Genomic DNA, 20,241 nt, shown 5'->3' with positions numbered 1-20,241 from the left:
TCGTTGGATCCATGGTATTTTCAAAATTCTTCTATAGCACCACATCTCAAAGGCTTCCAACTTCTTTATATTTTCTACTTTTAGTGTCCAGCTTTCCACTCCATACAACAAATTCGAGAACACGTAGCATCTTAAGGCTCTTATCCTCAGCTCTCGATTAACAAACATCTTTTTCATTTTTATAAATGCTTGTCTTGCAATTTCAATGCGTGTCCTGATTTCTCTACCCTGGTCATTGTTTTCATTTACCCAGGTTCCCAGATTTTTGTATTTATTCACTCTTTCTACTTGTTTTCCCTCAATATCCAACCTTCCTACTGTATGTTGCTTAGAAATAATCATGAACTTGGTTTTCTTAACGTTCATTTGTAGTCCATAGTCCATACTGACTTGATGTAATCTATTTACTAATAGTTGCAGTGCATCTAGACTGTCTGCAAAAATAGCGGTGTCGTCTGCTGCGAATCTTATGTTGTTCAAGATTTTTCCGTTTATTGATATACCCTGTTCTTCCTCTGATATTGCTTCCTTAAAAATAGCTTCTCTCTACAGATTGAATAACAATGGAGACAATACGCAACCCTGTCTAACACCTCTCTTGGTTTTTATGGCCTCTGTGTCGACATTTTCGATTTTAACCGTTGCTTTTTGATTCCAGTACAGATTGACAATAACCCGTATATCTCGACTGTCCACATTCTTCTCTTTTAAAAGTTTTATGAGTTTCTGATGTCGTACTCTATCAAAAGCCTTTTGATAATCTATAAAGCAGACATAGAGATCTTGGTTCATATCTAGTCGTCTTTGCGCGAGAACGTTAAAATCGAACAGAGCCTCTCTCGTTCCCAGTCCTCCTCTGAAACCAAACTCCATAATATTCTCTCAAAAGGACCTCAGAGCCCGATATATACTCTCCAAACAGAAAACGATGAGTACACAGAAACAGGGGAAGGAACTATTAGAGAACTGCTGAAAGTCCACTTCCCTGGTTCCCAAGTTACAGACTTAACTTTAAAGAACTGCCAGAAATCAGAACTAGATACCCCTCTGTGGGCATCCAAGGAGAAATGGCAGGCAGCAAAGAAAGTAGTAACTGGGGAAAAAGTAAAATGGGCATTACACTCATTCGAACCTTATAAATCGCCAGGATTAGATGGGATTTATCCAGTACTGTTGCAGAAGGGATCCGACCTTCTGGCAAATAGAATATGTACAGTGCTTCGGAGCAGTTTGGCTCTAGGATATATTCCAAAGGCATGGAGAATGATCAGAGTATCTTTTATACCAAAACCTGGAAAAACTGGACAGGATATGGGGCAAAGTCTCTGAGACCAATAAGTCTTATGTCTTTTCTGCTTAAGACGCTAGAAAAACTGCTAGATAGGCATATACGAGATGGCGTATTGGAAAACAGACCGATACATAAGAACCAGTATGCATATAGAGCAGGAATGTCAACAGAGACAGCATTACATCAGCTTGTAGAAAAAGCTGAATATGCTCTCAAGCACAAAGAGGTACTATTAGCGACCTTTTTGGACATAGAAGGAGCGTTCAATAACATATCCTTAGAGACAATCTCAAGAGCATCGAGGAGAAAAGGGATCGATGAAATTTGTTGCAAGTGGATAGACCACATGCTACAACAGAGACTCGTATATACGTCCATTCTAGGGGAGAGCATTATCGCCCAGGTCCGACGAGGGTGTATGCAGGGAGGTGTTCTGTCCCCGCTAATATGGAACCTTGTCATGGACGATTTGCTTGAGTCCCTGGAATTGAACGGCCATGAAACCCTGGGCTATGCAGACGACTTGGTAGTCCTTGTTCAGGGAAAATTCCAAAACATAGTAAGGGAACGCATGCAGCAGGCCCTTAATATTGTCACCAAATGGACTGAGGAAGAAGGGCTGAGAGTCAGTCCTTCCAAAACAGTCACAATTGCGTTCACCAGAAGAAGGAAGCTGGAGGACTTAGGGCCTCTGATCCTTAATGGTGAACAATTGGAGCTGTCTAAAGAGGTAAAGTATCTAGGGGTTATACTGGACCCAGAACTTACCTGGAACCGACAGCTTGAAAGAGTAATTAAAAGAGCGGAGGCGACATTATAATGCTGACCAGACGCACACATGGAAAAACATGGGGACTCTGTCCGAAAATGGCGTACTGGACATATACAACGATAGTGAGACCCATGATAACATATGCATCCTTGGTATGGTGGACAAAGATGCAGCAAAGAACCGCTATAAACAAGATAAGCAGGATACAAAGACTTGCATACTTGGGAATAATGGGAGCAATAAAAACAACACCGACGGCGGCACTGGAAACCCTGTTAGACCTACCCCCTCTTGATATATTTATCACAGGGGAAGCGAGGATGGGAGCATACAGGCTGCAAGGAAAACCAAGGGATAAATACGAGGACCTTGGGCATAATCAGATTTGGAACCATGGTGGGGTAAGTATATCTGATACATACACTGACCACATGGTACCAAAATACACATTTAATAGGAACTTCGGAATAGAAATCAATGACCGAAGGGAATGGAACAGCATCAGTAGCAAAATCAGGGGAACGATCTGGTATACAGACGGATCAAAAACCGATGAAGGCACTGGAGCCGGTATTTTTAGTGAAACAGAGAATGTAGGACTGTTTCTCACTAGGAACATACACAACTGTGTTTCAAGCGGAAATGTACGCAATTCTGCAATGTGTCGCAATGAACAACTTGAGGGCCTATGAAAATAGACGGATCAATATACTCACAGACAGCCAAGCATCACTGAAGGCACTAATGAGCCCGAAAGTGACGTCAAGGCTGGTATGGGAATGCCGGCAAGAACTGGCCGAAAGAAATAGTGTAACTCTATTCTGGGTGCCAGGACACACCGGGATAGACGGTAATGAGAAAGCAGATGAGCTGGCAAGGAACGGTTCATCAACTTTATATTTTGGCCCAGAACCTGCTCTAGGAGTACCTAAAACAATAATTAGGGGACAAGTCAGGGAATGGGTCAAAAACAAACACAAAGAATACTGGGGGAACGTACCTGGTCAGCGACACGGGAGGCCCTTAATAAGGGAACCCTCAAAACGGAGAGCTGAGGAACTAATAAAATTACATAGGAGTCAGCTCCGCATAATTACAGGTCTTCTCACGGGTCACTGTGCCCTGAAAGGACACCTGAATAGAATTGGGCTGTACGAAGGGAACCTTAACTGCAGACTGTGCAGTAGGGGAACTGAAACAGCATATCATGTACTGTACGAGTGTGAGGCTTTGGATCACAAAAGGCAGGCTATTTATGGACAACCAAAATTAAGTCCAGCAGAATATGCCACCCAACCCATGCTAGGGATGTACAATTTGGTACGTGGAACCAAGCTTGTGGATTGGGTGACATAAAAGGTAGGATGGTTGGCACAATAAGCCCATGAGGCTGCAGTGCCATCGGAGACATATGTCAGACGACCTCCAAAAAAAAAAAACCAAACTGGGTGTCATCTATATCTTCCTCTATTTTTTTGTAGTCTTCCATGTATTATTTTGAGAAATATCTTAAGTGTGTGGCTTATTAAAGAAATTGTTTGTACTGGGAGCATTCTGTCGCATGTATTGACTTTGGTAGTGTTACAAATGTGGACAGCAACCGATCCTGGGGTATTACTCCTGTTGTATATACCTTGTTGAACAGATCTAAAAGTATATGCAATGCTTCTTCGTCAATGCATTTAATTAGCTCAGTGGGTATCTGATCTGGGCCTACTGCTTTTGCGGTCTTTGAATTTCTAATTGCCTGTTCTAATTCGCACATTATTATTTTCGGTCCTGTTTGTTCCTGTGGTTCTTCTTGTATCATTTTATCATCGTCGAATAGTTTCATTATGTATTCCTGCCAAAACCTTAATTTATCTTTGATGTCTGCGATGAGTTTACCGTTATCATCTTTAAGTATAAAGTCCATGCCATAAAAAAAATCTTCAAGTATCCCATAGTGTGCTCGCTTTTTGGTACTTGTTAGTTCTTTTATTTTTTTATGCATATTAAAACTGCCGTATTTTCTGTCATACTCTTCTATTTCTTTGCATTGTTCTGTTAACCACTTTTTCTTGGCCTTTTTTAATCTCTACTTTAATTTTATTTTGTAGTTCTTTGTATTTTAGTTCATTTCTCTCTTTGGCTTTTCTCCTATCTTCCATTAATGCTAGAATTTCCGAAGTCATCCACTTCTGCTTTTTATTTGTATTTGCAAGAAATTTTCTTCCCCAGCCTTTAGCAATGCCTTCTGTATTTTATTCCATTTTTCATTGACATCTTCTGATGTTAAAATTTCTTCTTCTACTTGTGTTAGATTTGGGTTGACTTGTTGGATCATTTTTTGATGTATTTCTGTTTTTCCTAATTTCGTATAATCAACTGATGGTTTATTTTTACGTCTTACTATCTTTTTGAGTTTCAAGTGCATTGGTAGCACTAAATTTCAAATGCTTCTAGGTTTTTAATGTTCAATGTCTGTGTCCCAGTCTCAACTCCATATAAAAGGATATTATATAAAATAGAATATCTTAGCATTTTTATCCCAAGCAGTATATTAGTATTGTCATCACAAAAAGTTTTCTCATTATATTGAAAAAATAGTTTTTGTTATGGAATTTATTAATATTCGTCGAATTTTATTATTATATTATATTACTATCTATCATCTATCTTAAAATTATACAATTAATTTTTCTTGTGTATTATGGAATATTTATTCAGACTTAAATTATAACTTATCAATTATATTACATAAAATTATTGTAAATGAATGTTAACATTAACAACTAATCCTATATCAATCTTGTGAAATAAAGGGATTCTGAATCGATTCCATACCATCCATTGGACATATGAGCACAACACTAGTTCCCCTACAAACCACAAGTCCCAACTGTCTTGTATCTTCTATAAGTTTGTAAGGATCATCTGGGTCACGTAAATATTCGGAGGTATTGTCTAATACAAGGTTTAGAAGAGGGTCATAACCTTTTAGAACTCCACTAGCTTCTCTACCTCCAGCAAATTTAACCCTTATAGTTTTTTCAAGGTACTTGGATAGATCTAGAATGGATTCTTTGCGCTTTTTCTCTTTCTGGTCACCCGCTGAAGCCGCCGCCTACAAAATATAAATATAATACTACAGATACAAGCTGGGGCAGTAATTGTAATACATATAGAATTAGACCAACCTAATAATATTTTTATCAATTATCAATCTCCTATAAGGAGATATAAGAATAAACACAATACATAAAATATTTAATAACAAAACTAATAACTGCCAATTGTAATGGCTTCACACTAGTCAGTTAATTGTCATGGTAAAATAATTTTTAAAAGATATACTTAATAAACTGAAACACCAAATCAAAAAGAAGAAAGCTGTACAATAAATATATTATACACGGCTCACTAAAATAATTAGTTACGCCCCTGTACTACTGATTACTTAAAATTCAAGTAGTATTTATGTAACCTTTCTGGAAACTCCAGGTTATTGTTGAGACTCGCATTTGAACCCCTCGCCGGGGCAGATCGTCAAAAGCTTCCTAACGAGAATCATCTCTAATCTATCGACGCTCCCGCTATTCGTAAAAAGGCCGCATTTTACCGGCTTTTTTTTGCTATCGTTTTATACCGCTCAGATAATTCAATCTGCTCAGTATTATCGACGATGATTTATTTAGCGTATTAGTGAGTGCCTTACAAATGAACCAAATGGATTATGGAATTCAATCAGAGCTCTGATGTGACACGTCATCAAGGAATAAAACTGTAAGTACTCTACATGTATGTGAACATAACTTATTAGTCGTGATACTGTATGCATTTTGAACCATATACCTCTCGTAGCAAATATTCTTTGTGCCATTTATGCAGATAATACTTTAAATTACATATGAAAAATCGTTATCTACTCTTAACCAGCTTACCTATGGGAATATACTCTATAACCGTACAATAAGTATAGGTTACTATTGTTAAGGATACTTTACGTATTGCCTTAACATTTCTGTTCCATCGAGCCGTATCATATTAATTATTTATTAATTAAATCCTCAAGGTCCTTCGTATTTGCATATTTTGATAATCTCTATTCTGAGAATAACGGTTTTTCATTTATAGTGTCTTTCTGTTGCATTTGGAAATTTCCAAGCCACGCCGCCCCGGCACAAAAATAAAATATTCCTCTCTTTCTGCACTCAAATTCTCAGTATTTAACCCAGCACGTCTCTACAATAGCTGGTAGGTTGTTAAGCCCGGTCTACACGTGCAATTTCAGAAACTACTTGCTTTGTTCAAATAAAGGAGTCGTTTTGTTTGTATGAAAAAATATTTGCATATATTACATTATTTTATTTTCGTAAATATATTTTTCTGTTTATAGTATACAAAAAGTGTACTCATTTCTTGGCTGATAGTACGGGTGTTATAATTTTAACATTGTTTGTTCAACCTTTTGATTTAAATTAAATTTATAATTTTGAATCCGATTAAGCCTGGTTCACAGGTTACAAAAATTATTAAAAATAATTTTGTTTTCTTGCATAAATTGTAAGTTTTTGCTACATTTAGCTTCGCTTAAGCTCATTTTACACTTCTAGAAAACTATAGAAAATAAATAATTGTTTTTTCCTTCAATTTAATTAATTTAAATACTTGTTAAGGGTGTCTCACACTTGCTGAAAAATACCCATTTTGGAAAATTGCATATATTTTGAAATTTTATAGTTTTGCATTTCATATACTAATCTGCGCTCATACAGGGTGATACTATTAAGCCAATCTCACACTATTAAACGTGTAATATATAATATATTGTACATATTCTCTCATTTTCGCATCGATTTATAGGTTTAGACATTTGCAAATAATCTATCTAATCTCACATTCTCGCAACATGGCTGACCGATCAAAATATAACCGACAGAGGCTCACCGCAAAACTTGATATAACCAAGTTGGCTGATTCGGTTCCCACAACTCTTAATTCTCTAAACAAATATAAAATTCGTGAAATAATTTCACAACTCAAACATTCTTACGGACTTTTCCGCGATGCTCAAAATGTGCTGGAGACGATCCCCGAGGAACCTACCCCCTCTACTGATTCCTCTGTGGTTTTTGATAAATATTTGGATACAATTTCTCTATTGGAAGAAAGGTTAGAGGTCATTGAAAGTTCTAATGTGACTGCTACCCCCTCCCTCCAATTTGACCCTAATTCTTCTCTAACCTCACAGTCTATGGCTAGGCAACGAACAGTAAACCTCCCTCGTATTCAGTTAAAACCATTTAGTGGCTTAGTTACTGAATACAATTCATTCATTGAGACCTTTGATACAATAATAGGATCTGATACTACATTAAGTGATCTGGAAAAACTCATTTACCTCAAAAGTTTTCTAACTTCCGAGCCTTTGACGCTTCTCGAGCATATCCCACTCACAGGTGACAATTACAAAATAGCCCGGGATAACCTGACACAAAGGTACGCCAACTCTAAATCGCTTATCAAAACTCTCATCTCTCAAATTCTTGATGCGCCTCCTATTTCTGGAAACGCAAATCACTCACAATTAAGAAATTTTCATACGGTCATGTCAAATAATTTCAAGGCCCTATTGAACTTGAATAGGCCCCCTTCAGATCTCTTGCATTTACTTCTCATACATATCGCTACTCAGAAACTCGACGCACCTACCATTAGGGCTCTTGAGTTCCAATCCGGTGGTAGCCAAGCTACCCCTGATTTTGTCCATTTTCTAGGGGAAATCGAGACACGCGTTGTTCATCTTGAGAATATTCAATCTCAATCAAAACCAAAATCGACTACTACTTCCAGACACTCTTTACACCTAGCCTCAGACACTTCTACCAGTAACCTTTCGCCTCGCTTAGGTCCTAAGAAATGTTCCTATTGCAACGACTCTCACTCGATCTACTCTTGTCCTCAGTTCAAGCAGTTGAATTCTAAAGAACGTTTTAGTTTTGTCAAACAAAATAAATTTTGTATTAATTGTCTTGGGTCTCACATGCTCGATCAGTGTAAATCCAAATTCTCTTGCATAGTTTGTAAATCTCGTCATCACACGTTGCTCCATTTCGACAAAACGGGTCATAGTAACCCTTCCGCGGCTGTTGGCCAACACAACTCAAATAATCATAATAAAACCGCTATCTCAAATAACTCCCATACACAGGGTAATTCACAACAGGGGCCCTCACATGTTAGAGCTCCTGAAACGGAAGTTAATCTTCAAAATTCGACTCCACATTCAATGGCTCTATCTGCAGCCTCGCTTGATAATCATTTGGTGTTATTAAGCACACTCCAGGTCTATCTTGTCGCTCCTAGCGGCAAGAGGGTCTTCGCAAAGGCACTTTTAGACTCGGCCTCACAGGTTTCATTTATTAGTGCTGACCTCGTAAAGGAACTGTCACTCACCACTAGAGATGGAAAATTACGGATCAATGGAATTAACTCCACCTCATCCTCGTCTCAATCTATTGTAGATACAACAATTTTCGCTGTCGCTAACGACGTTCCTTTTGACATCTCGTGCTCTGTACTCCCAAAGATAACAAATCCGCTTCCTCAAATTTCTATTTCGGCGAGCAAACTAAACATACCCTCAGAGATACCATTAGGTGATCCGATGTTCCATGTAACATCCCCAATTGGTATCCTGCTCGGTGCAGACCTGTATAACGATATCATTCAACCTGAAATAATTCGTTTGGGAAAAGGTCTTCCCGTTCTTCAACGCACTCTACTCGGGTACACGATATCAGGGTCAGTTCCAGACTTTGCTCTTAAGTCGAAAAATACTAAAAAGGCTTTGGAATTTTATTCAAACTCTCTCGTTACTTGTTGTTCTCATAACACTCCTTCCGCCGTAAATGAGCCGGTAGTGTCCAACGAGGAACTATCCGATCATTTACAAAAATTCTGGGAGCTGGAAGAAGCCGCTCCTCAGAACACCGATCTCATTAATGATCACCCCGCTGAAATTAATTTTGTAAAACATGTTAATGTTCTCCCCAATGGACGATATGAGTCCACACTCAATCTCAAACTCCCTATCGAAGATATAGACATGGGAAATTCGTTTCTCTCGGCAAAAAGACGTTTTCTCAGTCTCGAGAAACGTTTTCAACTCAACCCTGATTTATTGGAAAAATATCAGGACATTATATCGGAATATCTCAATAACGGACAAATAATTCAAGTGCCGTTAAAAATGCTAAATGACTCAGGTAAACCTAATTACTTTCTCCCTCACTTTCCCGTTTTCAAATCCAACTCTACTACTTCCACTCGTATAGTTTTCGATCCAAACAATAAATCGTCTACGGGAATCTCCCTCAGTGACGTCATAGACAAAGGTTATGTCGTCCAACATGAACTTTTTGACATTCTCGCTAAGTTTCGTCAGTTTAAATTCGCACTAGTAGGCGACATCAAGGCTATGTTCCTACAAATCGCCATTTGTCCCACTGAAACATTTCTGTTAAATTTTCTCTTTAGGGACAATATTCAGCAGCCTTTACGGTGCTATCAATTTCAAAGATTACCCTTCGGGCTCCCAAGTAGCCCATTTATCGCTCAAAGAGTTATCAAGCACATCGCTGACAACAACAAACATACCCACGAACTTGCTACTAGTGTTCTGCAAGAATCTATCTATATGGATGACCTGATCAGCGGTGCTGACAGTCTTCATGAATTAAGTTGTCTTTTCGAACAATTAACTTCTTTGCTAGAAACCCATGGTTTCCTCCTCCACAAGTGGAACTGCAGTTCTTCAGAATTTCTGTCTCAACACAATTTAAATCCCGTCTCTGAAGTCAGTCTTAACTTCACGGGATCTGATAAAGTCTTAGGCATATTCTGGGATTCAGAACGCGACCACTTTTCGTTTAAAACTCCTATCTTCAAATTGGCTAATGTTGTTACTAAACGTACTATTCTCTCCTACATTGCTACTTTGTATGACCCGCTAGGATGGTTATCCCCTGTTCTTGTGAACGCTAAGCTCTTGATACAGGAAATATGGTCCCAGAAACTGGACTGGGATCAACCCATTGACTCACCCATCATTATGAAAAATTGGCAAAACCTCTTATCGACATTCAAAACTATAGAAGAGGTCAAGGTACCTCGATGCTTACTTTTACAAAAGAAAGTTGTTGATGTTCAATTAATTATTTTCACCGACGCATCGGAAAAAATATACAGCACTTGTGTGTATCTCAAAGCGACATACTCAGACTTTTCTGTATCGTCGCGGCTTATCGCTTCTAAAAACAAAATTTCTCCGCTAAAAAATAAACTCACCATCCCCAAATTGGAACTTTGTGGAATAGTGTTGGGAGTCACTCTGGCTCATAGACTTTTTCACATCTTCAAGAAAAATTTGAGTATATCTTCATCTCATCTCTTTGCTGACTCTACAATTGCCTTGTCTTGGATACTTTCTAAAAAACACATTTGGAACATTTTTGTACAAAACAGAATTCAAAAGGTCAATTCCTTGTTGGAAACTTTTCCTTGTGATTTCCATTTCGTCAGAAGTCACGAAAACATCGCTGACCCCGCTTCCAGAGGGATAAATGTCTTTGATAATCCCCAGACCACCGAAGACTGGTTATGCGGACCTAGCTTTATTAGAGACAATCCCATCGATTTTTCTCTTCATCAAATTCCTCATTTTCAGGATGATCTTCCTGAATTAAGGAAGTTAGTTGTCTCAAACATAGCAACAAATCACGAACTCAACGACACCTTTGAAAATCTATTCGCTAAATCTTCTTCTTTTCGTAAAATTCAAAGAATTGTCGCTTATCTTTTTAGATTCATCAGTAATATTAAAAAGAAAATAAATAACTCTCCACGAGATACGGATATATTGACGCCACCCGAAATGGAGATCGCTGATCACGCGATCATCAGGTATATCCAAAGTATCTACTTTAAAAAAGAGATTCTTGAATTGAAAAATGCTAAACTCGTGACCAATAAAGCCATTCGTAAACTCAACCCCTTCCTACAACATAATGATGGGCTGATTCGTGTGGGAGGACGTCTCCGACACGCCCCCATATCGTATAATCAAAAACACCCCATTCTACTTCCTTCTAAATGTCGAGTTGTAGAACTAATCTTGACTCAAGCTCATCATAAGTTATTACATTCAGGCGCGCAAACAGTACTTTCGTATGTCAAAATGAAGTACTGGCCAATTGACGGATTAAGACAGATTAAACGCTTAATTCGTAAGTGTGTAAACTGTTTCCGATTCATGACACCCAATTCTGTTCAACAGATGGCAGATATGCATCCCGATCGTGTACTCCCCACTAGACCCTTCCAAGTCGTCTCAGTGGACTATGGGGGGTTCTTCTTAATTAAGTCCTCACATTTGAGGAAGGCACCGCTTTACAAAGCATACGTAGCCTATTTCATTTGCATGAGCACTAAATGTGTTCATATCGAACTCGTCACAGGATTAAGCGCAGAAGCCTATATTCTTACTCTGAAAAGGTTTATTGCCAGAAGATCCACGCCCAGTATTATTTGGAGCGACAATGCCACAAATTTCCATGGGGCAAAAAATGAAATGCGCGAATTCTATGATTTTTTCTTAAATCAAAATAATTCGGAACAGATTAAGGAATTCTGTACTCAAAACTCCATAACTTTCAAGATGGGTGTTCCCCGCAACCCCCATCAATTCGGCCTCCATGAGGTAGGAATAAAGAGTGTGAAGTATCACCTCTATCGAATTATAGGAAATTCCCACTTCACCTTTGAAGTGTTTAACACAGTATTATGCCAAATCGAGGCTATTCTAAATTCGAGACCCATCACTAGGATGTCGTCTGACGCCAATGACTTCGCTTTCCTATCTCCAGCTCACTTCTTAGTTCAAAGAAGTTTAACCGCGCCCCCTGAACCAAGTGTTTCAGAGATACCTGAAAATAGGTTGAATCTTTTTCAGCGTATTAGTAAAATTCAACAGCAATTTTGGAAATTGTGGAAAAAAGACTATCTTTGCCTCCTGCAGCAAAGAAATAAATGGACCGACCCTACTGACCCTGTCAAGATCGGGGATTTGGTTCTGTTGAAGGAGGATGGTACTCCTCCACTCTTATGGCCAACTGCCAGGGTAATAGATGTATTGCCTGGTAAGGATGGTCTAGTTCGTACTGTCAAGATTCACACTACTCACGGTGATTTTCTTCGTGGTATTACGAAAATCGCTGTGATTCCCCTGGAAGATTAAAATCTATCCCTAGGGGGAAAACTTATCGTTTTCCTCCATTTTATCGTTGTTACCCCTTGTGTATATAAACTCTAATTTCTTCAAACATTTCTTATCGTTGTGCACATCTTTGCCAATCCCCTCTCTTCGAGGTGATATAGGCCATCTCTCTCGCCTGTCGCCCCCGGCAATATGTACAATAAATATATTATACACGGCTCACTAAAATAATTAGTTACGCCCCTGTACTACTGATTACTTAAAATTCAAGTAGTATTTATGTAACCTTTCTGGAAACTCCAGGTTATTGTTGAGACTCGCATTTGAACCCCTCGCCGGGGCAGATCGTCAAAAGCTTCCTAACGAGAATCATCTCTAATCTATCGACGCTCCCGCTATTCGTAAAAAGGCCGCATTTTACCGGCTTTTTTTTGCTATCGTTTTATACCGCTCAGATAATTCAATCTGCTCAGTATTATCGACGATGATTTATTTAGCGTATTAGTGAGTGCCTTACAAATGAACCAAATGGATTATGGAATTCAATCAGAGCTCTGATGTGACACGTCATCAAGGAATAAAACTGTAAGTACTCTACATGTATGTGAACATAACTTATTAGTCGTGATACTGTATGCATTTTGAACCATATACCTCTCGTAGCAAATATTCTTTGTGCCATTTATGCAGATAATACTTTAAATTACATATGAAAAATCGTTATCTACTCTTAACCAGCTTACCTATGGGAATATACTCTATAACCGTACAATAAGTATAGGTTACTATTGTTAAGGATACTTTACGTATTGCCTAAACAAAAGCCACAGGAAATCAAATTAAAAATGACATTAACTTCAGAAATTTCAGAGAGTAAAAGGAACACTTTAACTTGTCTTTCCATCATTCTTCTGTACATTAGGTTAACCCACTAATTGGAGAGACCTCATTTTAGCATACGAATGGAGACATGCTGTCCGACAGACTACCGTTTTTTAAAGAGATAATATCTGTGTAAATCAATTTTTGAAATTTATTTATTAATGTTTTACCGTATACATATGTTAATAAGTATATGGTACAGTAAATAAATTAAAAATATATTAAGCCTTTGCGGTCATTGTCATGAAATACATGACATCATTACAACTCATATAAATTTACTAACAATTTTACCCACAGGTCGCCTGGCCTGTCATACATGAAAATCGTAAAACACGGATTTAGTCGTTGGCATCTCTAGCATGCCGTAAATCTCTAATAGGTCTGGATCCTACGTATGAAAAAAAAAGTTGATTAATAGCAAGCTGAAAATTTGTTAATAGCTTAAGGGTGTCTAGTCGGACAAACTTTGATATATGGGAACACTGGAACAGGGGAAGTTTTAATTGTGGAACAGGTTAAAAATTTGGAACGGTCAGACCACGAAAACGGCACATGTATTTTGTCCGACAGAACACACTTAAACTCTCCGAACAGAGATTAAACTCTCATGTAAAAATCAGACTATTTATCACCAAATGGGCGTTTTAATGAGTGGAACATGTAGAATATGTCAAATGACAGGAATTATGACAGGTGATAAATAGCAGTCTGATTTTTGCATGAGAGTTTAATCTCTGTTCGGAGAGCTTAAGTCTATTCTGTCAGACAAAATAAATGTGCCATTTTCGTGGTCTGACCGTTCCAAATTTTTAACCTGTTCCACAATTAAAACTACCCTGTTCCAGTGTTCCCATATATCAAAGTTTATCCGACTAGACACCCTTAAGCCATTAACAAATTTTCAGCTGCTATTAAACAACTTTTTTTTCATATGCGGGATCCAGACCTATAAAGTCTTATAACTCGTAAACCATTCAATAGATGACAATTTTAACGGGATATTTGAATTGTTCGGTAGATTTTGGTTGAGAATCGCACATTTTGGGTTTGGGCTAATAGTACATGTGGTGAGACCGGTCCTGTCTGAAAAAATTTCTGATTCGATTTCTTTGTGGATTCCTATTCAAAAATGTCCCCTTTAAACAAATCTAAAGGGTGCCGGGCGGAATTTTTGGGCATAAATTGTTCAAACAATTTTTTTAAACAAATACAAAAGATCACCTTTTTTTGCTCTGGAACATATCTTTATAGGTTTTTTGGATTATTTTAAATAAGAAAGGTATCTTGTATTTTTTCTTAAAAATTGATAGTTTTCGAGTTATAGGCGATTTAAAATATGAAAAATGCGAAAATACGCATTTTTGAGGCTTAAAAACTCATATTTAAATAAGTATTTTTGAAGTTGCCAGATACTTAAATTGAAGATTAAACATTCAGCTTCAAGATTCTGAAGAGTGATCGCATCTAACCTTAATTTATACCGTTGTTTTTTAATTGTTAAATATACGTGTTTATCCTATTTTTTTGCCAGTGCGGTGAGCTCTATTTTAAAAATCTATTATTTTCCTACGAAAAATATTTTTTGTAGATTCTTTGGGATATTCTAAATAAAATAAGTTCCTTGACATTTTTCTCAAAAGTTAATAGTTTTAAAGTTATAAGCGATTTAAAATCCGAAAAATGCCAAAAAACCTTTCATTTATTGTTACAGAAAAAAAAAGGAAATACTTCAAATATGTATTTTTTTTTAGCTGAAAACGCTAGAAAATTGTCCAACTTAAACAAGAATGAAGAAAACAACTGATATTATAAAAAATGTACTGTACGCATTTAACGTAATTAGTCACACGAACAGAAACGTGCCGCCTGACAGACTAGTAAAAACTAAATTTTTATGGTAACTTTGCAAGGAGTGAATATTTCTCCCTCCAAATCAGGCGACTGCTAAACCACCTAGTCCTGTCGCCAGGGGGATACAACGGCCTTCTTAATTCAGATGGACTTACCCAAGTTTTTTTTATGTATTTTGGCCCGTAGAACCCGAATTTTTTGGGTAACAGTTGATCCGGTTGTCGATAAGATTGTTATAAACAAAGAAGTTGAGGAATTACGTAACAGCGATTTCTCGCAAAACAAAACATTTTTTTTGTATTTTTTGGGTCATTCTAACCAAAAAATGTTCCTACAAGTTTTTTCGTAGGATGCATAGTTTTCGAGATAAACGCGGTTGAACTTTCAAAAAATCGAAAAATTGCAATTTTTGAACAGGAATAACCTTTGAATAAAAAATAAAATAGCAATTCTGCTTACCGCCTTTAAAAGTTTGAGTCAAATTATATCTGTTTTGAATATTTGCATTGCTAAAAATTTATTTTTTGATTGTTAAAAAAGCTATAAACACATAGTGTTTCCCGTGCCTAATACATGCATTTTAATGCATGCTACGTAGAAATAGCCCCGCTTGCACTTTTACCTCTTCTACCTACTCGTTCGATTTTAAATGAGAAATCATTGAGAACATCACTCAAGCACTAGGTGTTTATAGCTTTTTTTAACAATAAAATAATAAATTTTTAGCAATACAAATAATTAAAATCGATATAATTTGACCTGAACTTTCAAATGCGGTAACCAGAATTGCTATTTTATTTTTTAATCAAAAGTTATTCGGGTTCAAATATTGCAATTTTTCGATTTTTTGAAAGTTCAACCGCGTTTATCTCGAAAACTATGCATCCTACGAAAAAATCTGTAGGAACATTTTTTGGTTAGGATGGCCCAAAAAATACAAAAAAACGTTTTGTTTTGCGAGAAATCGCTGTTATGTGATTCCTCAACTTCTTGGTTTATAACAATCTTATCGACATCCGGATCAACTGTTACCCAAAAAATTCGTGTTCTACAGGTCAAAATACTTAAAAAAAACTTGGGTAAGTCCATCTGAATACAGGAGGCCGTTGTACCCCCCCTGGCGACAGGACTAACCAATATTATTAGGAATACATGAAGTATGATTGTATGATGCCGATGGGTGGAGTGGTTCGCAATAATCCTTAGAATATGATTATGCTACAGTCTCTCAGTCGGCACCTCTCCTGTTAAGGATTAAGTATCATTTGGAAGGTTACAAGTTGCTGAATTTATTTATCTAATAGACTACATAATAAACTTCTATTGCATTTCATTTAGGCTAACTATATATATATTACAATTATAATTACGTATGTCTACAAACTGTAACCGCATTAGAGAGCAATTGAATCTTAAGGCTAATTATTATTGTTTGTTATTTCTAAAATTGAACTTCCGGATTTTGGTTGATCTAACTCTAAATATAAGTAAAACGTATTACCTTATCCCGTTTTTCTCCTGATGAAGCCATTAGTTCTTAAATTAAAATTAAAATTTAAAATTATAACCCAACTTTTTTAAATGTTTATAAAAAAGATGTTTTATTTGCTGTCAAAATCAAAAATGAAGTTGCTAAAAAAAGCACAGAACACGAAGAAAATGAAGTGTGACAGTGTGATAATTCCCGTATCAATAGTGGCCATTTTTATTGAGTTTTTGCATCGAGTTAACTCGATGGTGATGTATTCTTTGACTCGATGTATTTTTGCTTTCATTAATGATAACGATCATAATACTAAATACAAAATAATGAAAATTAAAAATCACCTATTATTGCATACATGACTGCAAAATAAACCGACACTACTAACCTGGAAAACTAGTGATGTATGCAACCAAATATACAAATGACTGCACGCAAAATAAATTACAGAGCTGACTTCGCCCATCAAAATTTACTATGGTCTGTTTTTAAACCAAGAGGAATTGAATCGTTTATTTCAGAATTCAGAAAGGGGTCAAGTGACTAATTTTGACAAAATGAGTTTTTGGTGGAATTTTTTAATTTAAACGTAAATATACCTCGTCCAATTTACTTACCGTTGCACGTCATCCGCGCCATAGCCTGTGACACGATACCAACACGAAATATTTAGGCGGTGGGTGTGTTCTTTTTTAGAATCAAAATGATTCTAAAGGGGAGCACACCTACCGCCTAGATATTTCGTGTTGGTATCGTGTCACAGGCTATGGCGCGGATGACGTGCAACGGTAAGTAAATTGGACGAGGTATACAGCTTTTGTTGCAGAAAGGAATCAATTGCTGCCATTGGTATTGCCTTGGCAGCGCAGAGAAATTAGCGTTTAGTGCAGAAAGGAGCCATGCAACAACTCAACGCATGACTCCTTGCTTAAAAATTGTGTAACCACCAACTTTATTTCAGAAAGGGGCCAAGTGCAAAAAAATATTTATTTTTTTCTTAAACAAATTAACAAGATAAATTTTTGAAAAATATAATACTTTTTGACAAACATTAGAGGTTATTAATGAGAATTTTTATTTTATATAATAAATAAAATTTTTGTTGAATGTAAACACCAACTTTGTTTCAAAAGGGGCCAAGTGCAACAAATTATTTTTTTTTCTTAAACAAATTAACAAGATAAATTTTTGAAAAATACGATACATTTTGACAAACATTACAGGTTATTAGTGAGAATTTTTATTTTATATAAATAAAAATTTTGTTGGATGTAAACACGTTTTTTTTTTATTTTTCTCAAAAGCAGGTTTTTGTGACTTGACCCCTTTCTGAAATAAACGATTCAATTATGCAAATTTACCACGCCTAATGCTTGTTTGTAATAAGTGTTCCAACGTCAGGCAAGTTTACTTCATTGTTATGAAATTTTGACACTATTGACATTTATAAAATTTTGACACTACAGGTATTTCAAAGGTTAATAATTAATATCGGCGGTTTTTTGTGTTTTCTACATTATATTCCTTTAATTTTTATTTGTCAACCAAAATTGTTTATTTAAATAAACCAAAAAGAAGATATATTTGGTGATTTTTCTAGTGACTTTCTTGGGTGTGAATCTGTCTTTTTAGTGTACTCCTCCTGGTTTAAAAACAAACCATAAAAATATTTTAAAGTAAAAAAAGTCGATTCACTAATTATTATTACTTACTATTAATTATTATTCATTAATAGGTTTGTTCTAACATCAGTTTCAAACGGTTTGAAACTATCAGCGAATAGTGGACCAGCGCGAGTAGAGGGGATAGCACTAGTTTTTCACGTATAAATCAAAAACTATAATGTATTATGTTCTCTCACTGACCAACTGTTTGCTGACGGTTTCTGACAAGTTTGACTGTTTGGTAGAACAAACCTATTATACACAAAACTACTAAATTGAAAGTAAATTAAAATATAAAAAAAATATAATGTATCAAACAGATTAATTTTTTTTTTAAATTTTGTTTGACCATTACCGCTCGGTTTCAAAGTTAAAGTGGACTTTAAATTTAAAGTTTCCTTTAACTATTACAATTCCAAAATTTAAAGTCCACTTTAACTTTATTACGAAATTGGGCGTATAAACACATTTTTCCAATTGCAACATAATACATGTTATACAGGGTGTTTCATTAATAATTGTCCATATAGTAATTTTTTGCTCAGCATTTTAAAACTATTTGACGTTTCCTTTTCATACTTGGCAGAAAGTGCGACTGCTATACACCCTACTAAATTATAGGTCTGGATCCCGCGTATGAAAAAAAAGTTGATTAATAGCAAGCTGAAAATTTGTTAATAGCTTAAGGGTGTCTAGTCGGACAAACTTTGATATATGGGAACACTGGAACAGAGGAAGTTTTAATTGTGGAACAGGTTAAAAATTTGGAACGGTCAGACCACGAAAACTGTACATGTATTTTGTCCGACAGAACAGACTTAAACTCTCCGAACAGAGATTAAACTCTCATGCAAAAACCAGACTGGTATTTGTCACCAAATGGGCGTTTTAATAAGTGGAACATGTAGAATATGTCAAATGACAGGAATTATGACAGGTGATAAATAGCAGTCTGATTTTTGCATGAGAGTTTAATCTCTGTTCGGAGAGTTTAAGTCTATTCTGTCGGACAAAATAAATGTGCCGTTTTCGTGGTCTGACCGTTCCAAATTTTTAACCTGTTCAAACACAATTAAAACTGTCCTGTTCCAGTGTTCCCATATATCAAAGTTTATCCGACTAGACACCCTTAAGCTATTAACAAATTTTCAGCTTGCTATTAATCAACTTTGTTTTCATACGCGGGATCCAGACCTATTATGATAATCAAACGTTTATAGCTACTACCAGAGACGTACGACAGGGGATAGTGAACGGTTGACCCTTCTCAAATTCTACGCCACTGAATTCTCCAATACTTTCTACGTACATAATATACTCTTCATTGGTAACGACAAAGTCATTAGTTTTCGAGTATTTGAAGTTAAATATGAAACGGCACATTTATTTTGATTAATTTACGATATGATTCATATGATTAAAATTTAAAAATTATTTGTACCCAGTACTTTAAAACTATTTGGCGTATCCTTATAATACTTGGCAGAAAGTGTAGATACTGTACACCCTACTAAATTAAGATAAACAAACGTTTCTGCTACTACCAGAGGCGTACGACAGGGGATACTGGCTGGTTGACCCTTCCCAAATTCTACGCCACTGACGAAATTGCTATTTTAGTGTAATTTTTTGATTTTCCAATAATTTTTATGTAAATAATATACTCTTAATTCGTAACGATAAAATTATTCGTTTTCGAGATATTTGAAATTAAAAATGAAGCGACACAATACATTAATCAAAATAACCGTGTCGTTTCATTTTTAACTTCAAATATCTCGAAAATTAATGACTTTATCGTTACGACTAAAGGGTATATTATTTTCATAGGAAGTATTGGAAAATCCACAAATTGAACCCCGTCTCACTCCTCTTGTTATAATCAGAAACGAAACTCTGAAGGAAATGCACAAGTTTATTGAAATTAATGAATGCAAACTATTTCTTAAAATCTTTCATAGTCCTGACACCTCGAAATTATCAGCGTGGGTGCTTATCATCTCCGATGTAGTCTAGATATTGAAATAAAAAAAACAC

General features: G+C 36.2%; 1 protein-coding gene across 1 annotated transcript; it reads right to left on the bottom strand.

Annotated features, from left to right (window-relative positions):
• Window positions 1-4,740: 4,740 nt before the first annotated feature.
• Window positions 4,741-16,831, bottom strand: LOC114330011 (U6 snRNA-associated Sm-like protein LSm7). The gene is made up of 2 exons (XM_050643123.1): window positions 16,559-16,831; window positions 4,741-5,169 (listed from the first exon to the last, which is right to left on the bottom strand). The coding sequence occupies exons 1-2, from the start codon at window positions 16,586-16,588 to the stop codon at window positions 4,849-4,851; spliced, it is 351 nt and encodes a 116-aa protein (XP_050499080.1). The 5' UTR covers window positions 16,589-16,831; the 3' UTR covers window positions 4,741-4,848.
• Between the last annotated feature and the right edge of the window lie 3,410 nt (window positions 16,832-20,241).

Source organism: Diabrotica virgifera, chromosome 2, assembly GCF_917563875.1.
Source record: "Diabrotica virgifera virgifera chromosome 2, PGI_DIABVI_V3a".
Classification (NCBI taxonomy): Eukaryota; Metazoa; Arthropoda; class Insecta; order Coleoptera; family Chrysomelidae; genus Diabrotica; species Diabrotica virgifera.
This window is presented reverse-complemented; position numbering and strand designations above follow the sequence as displayed.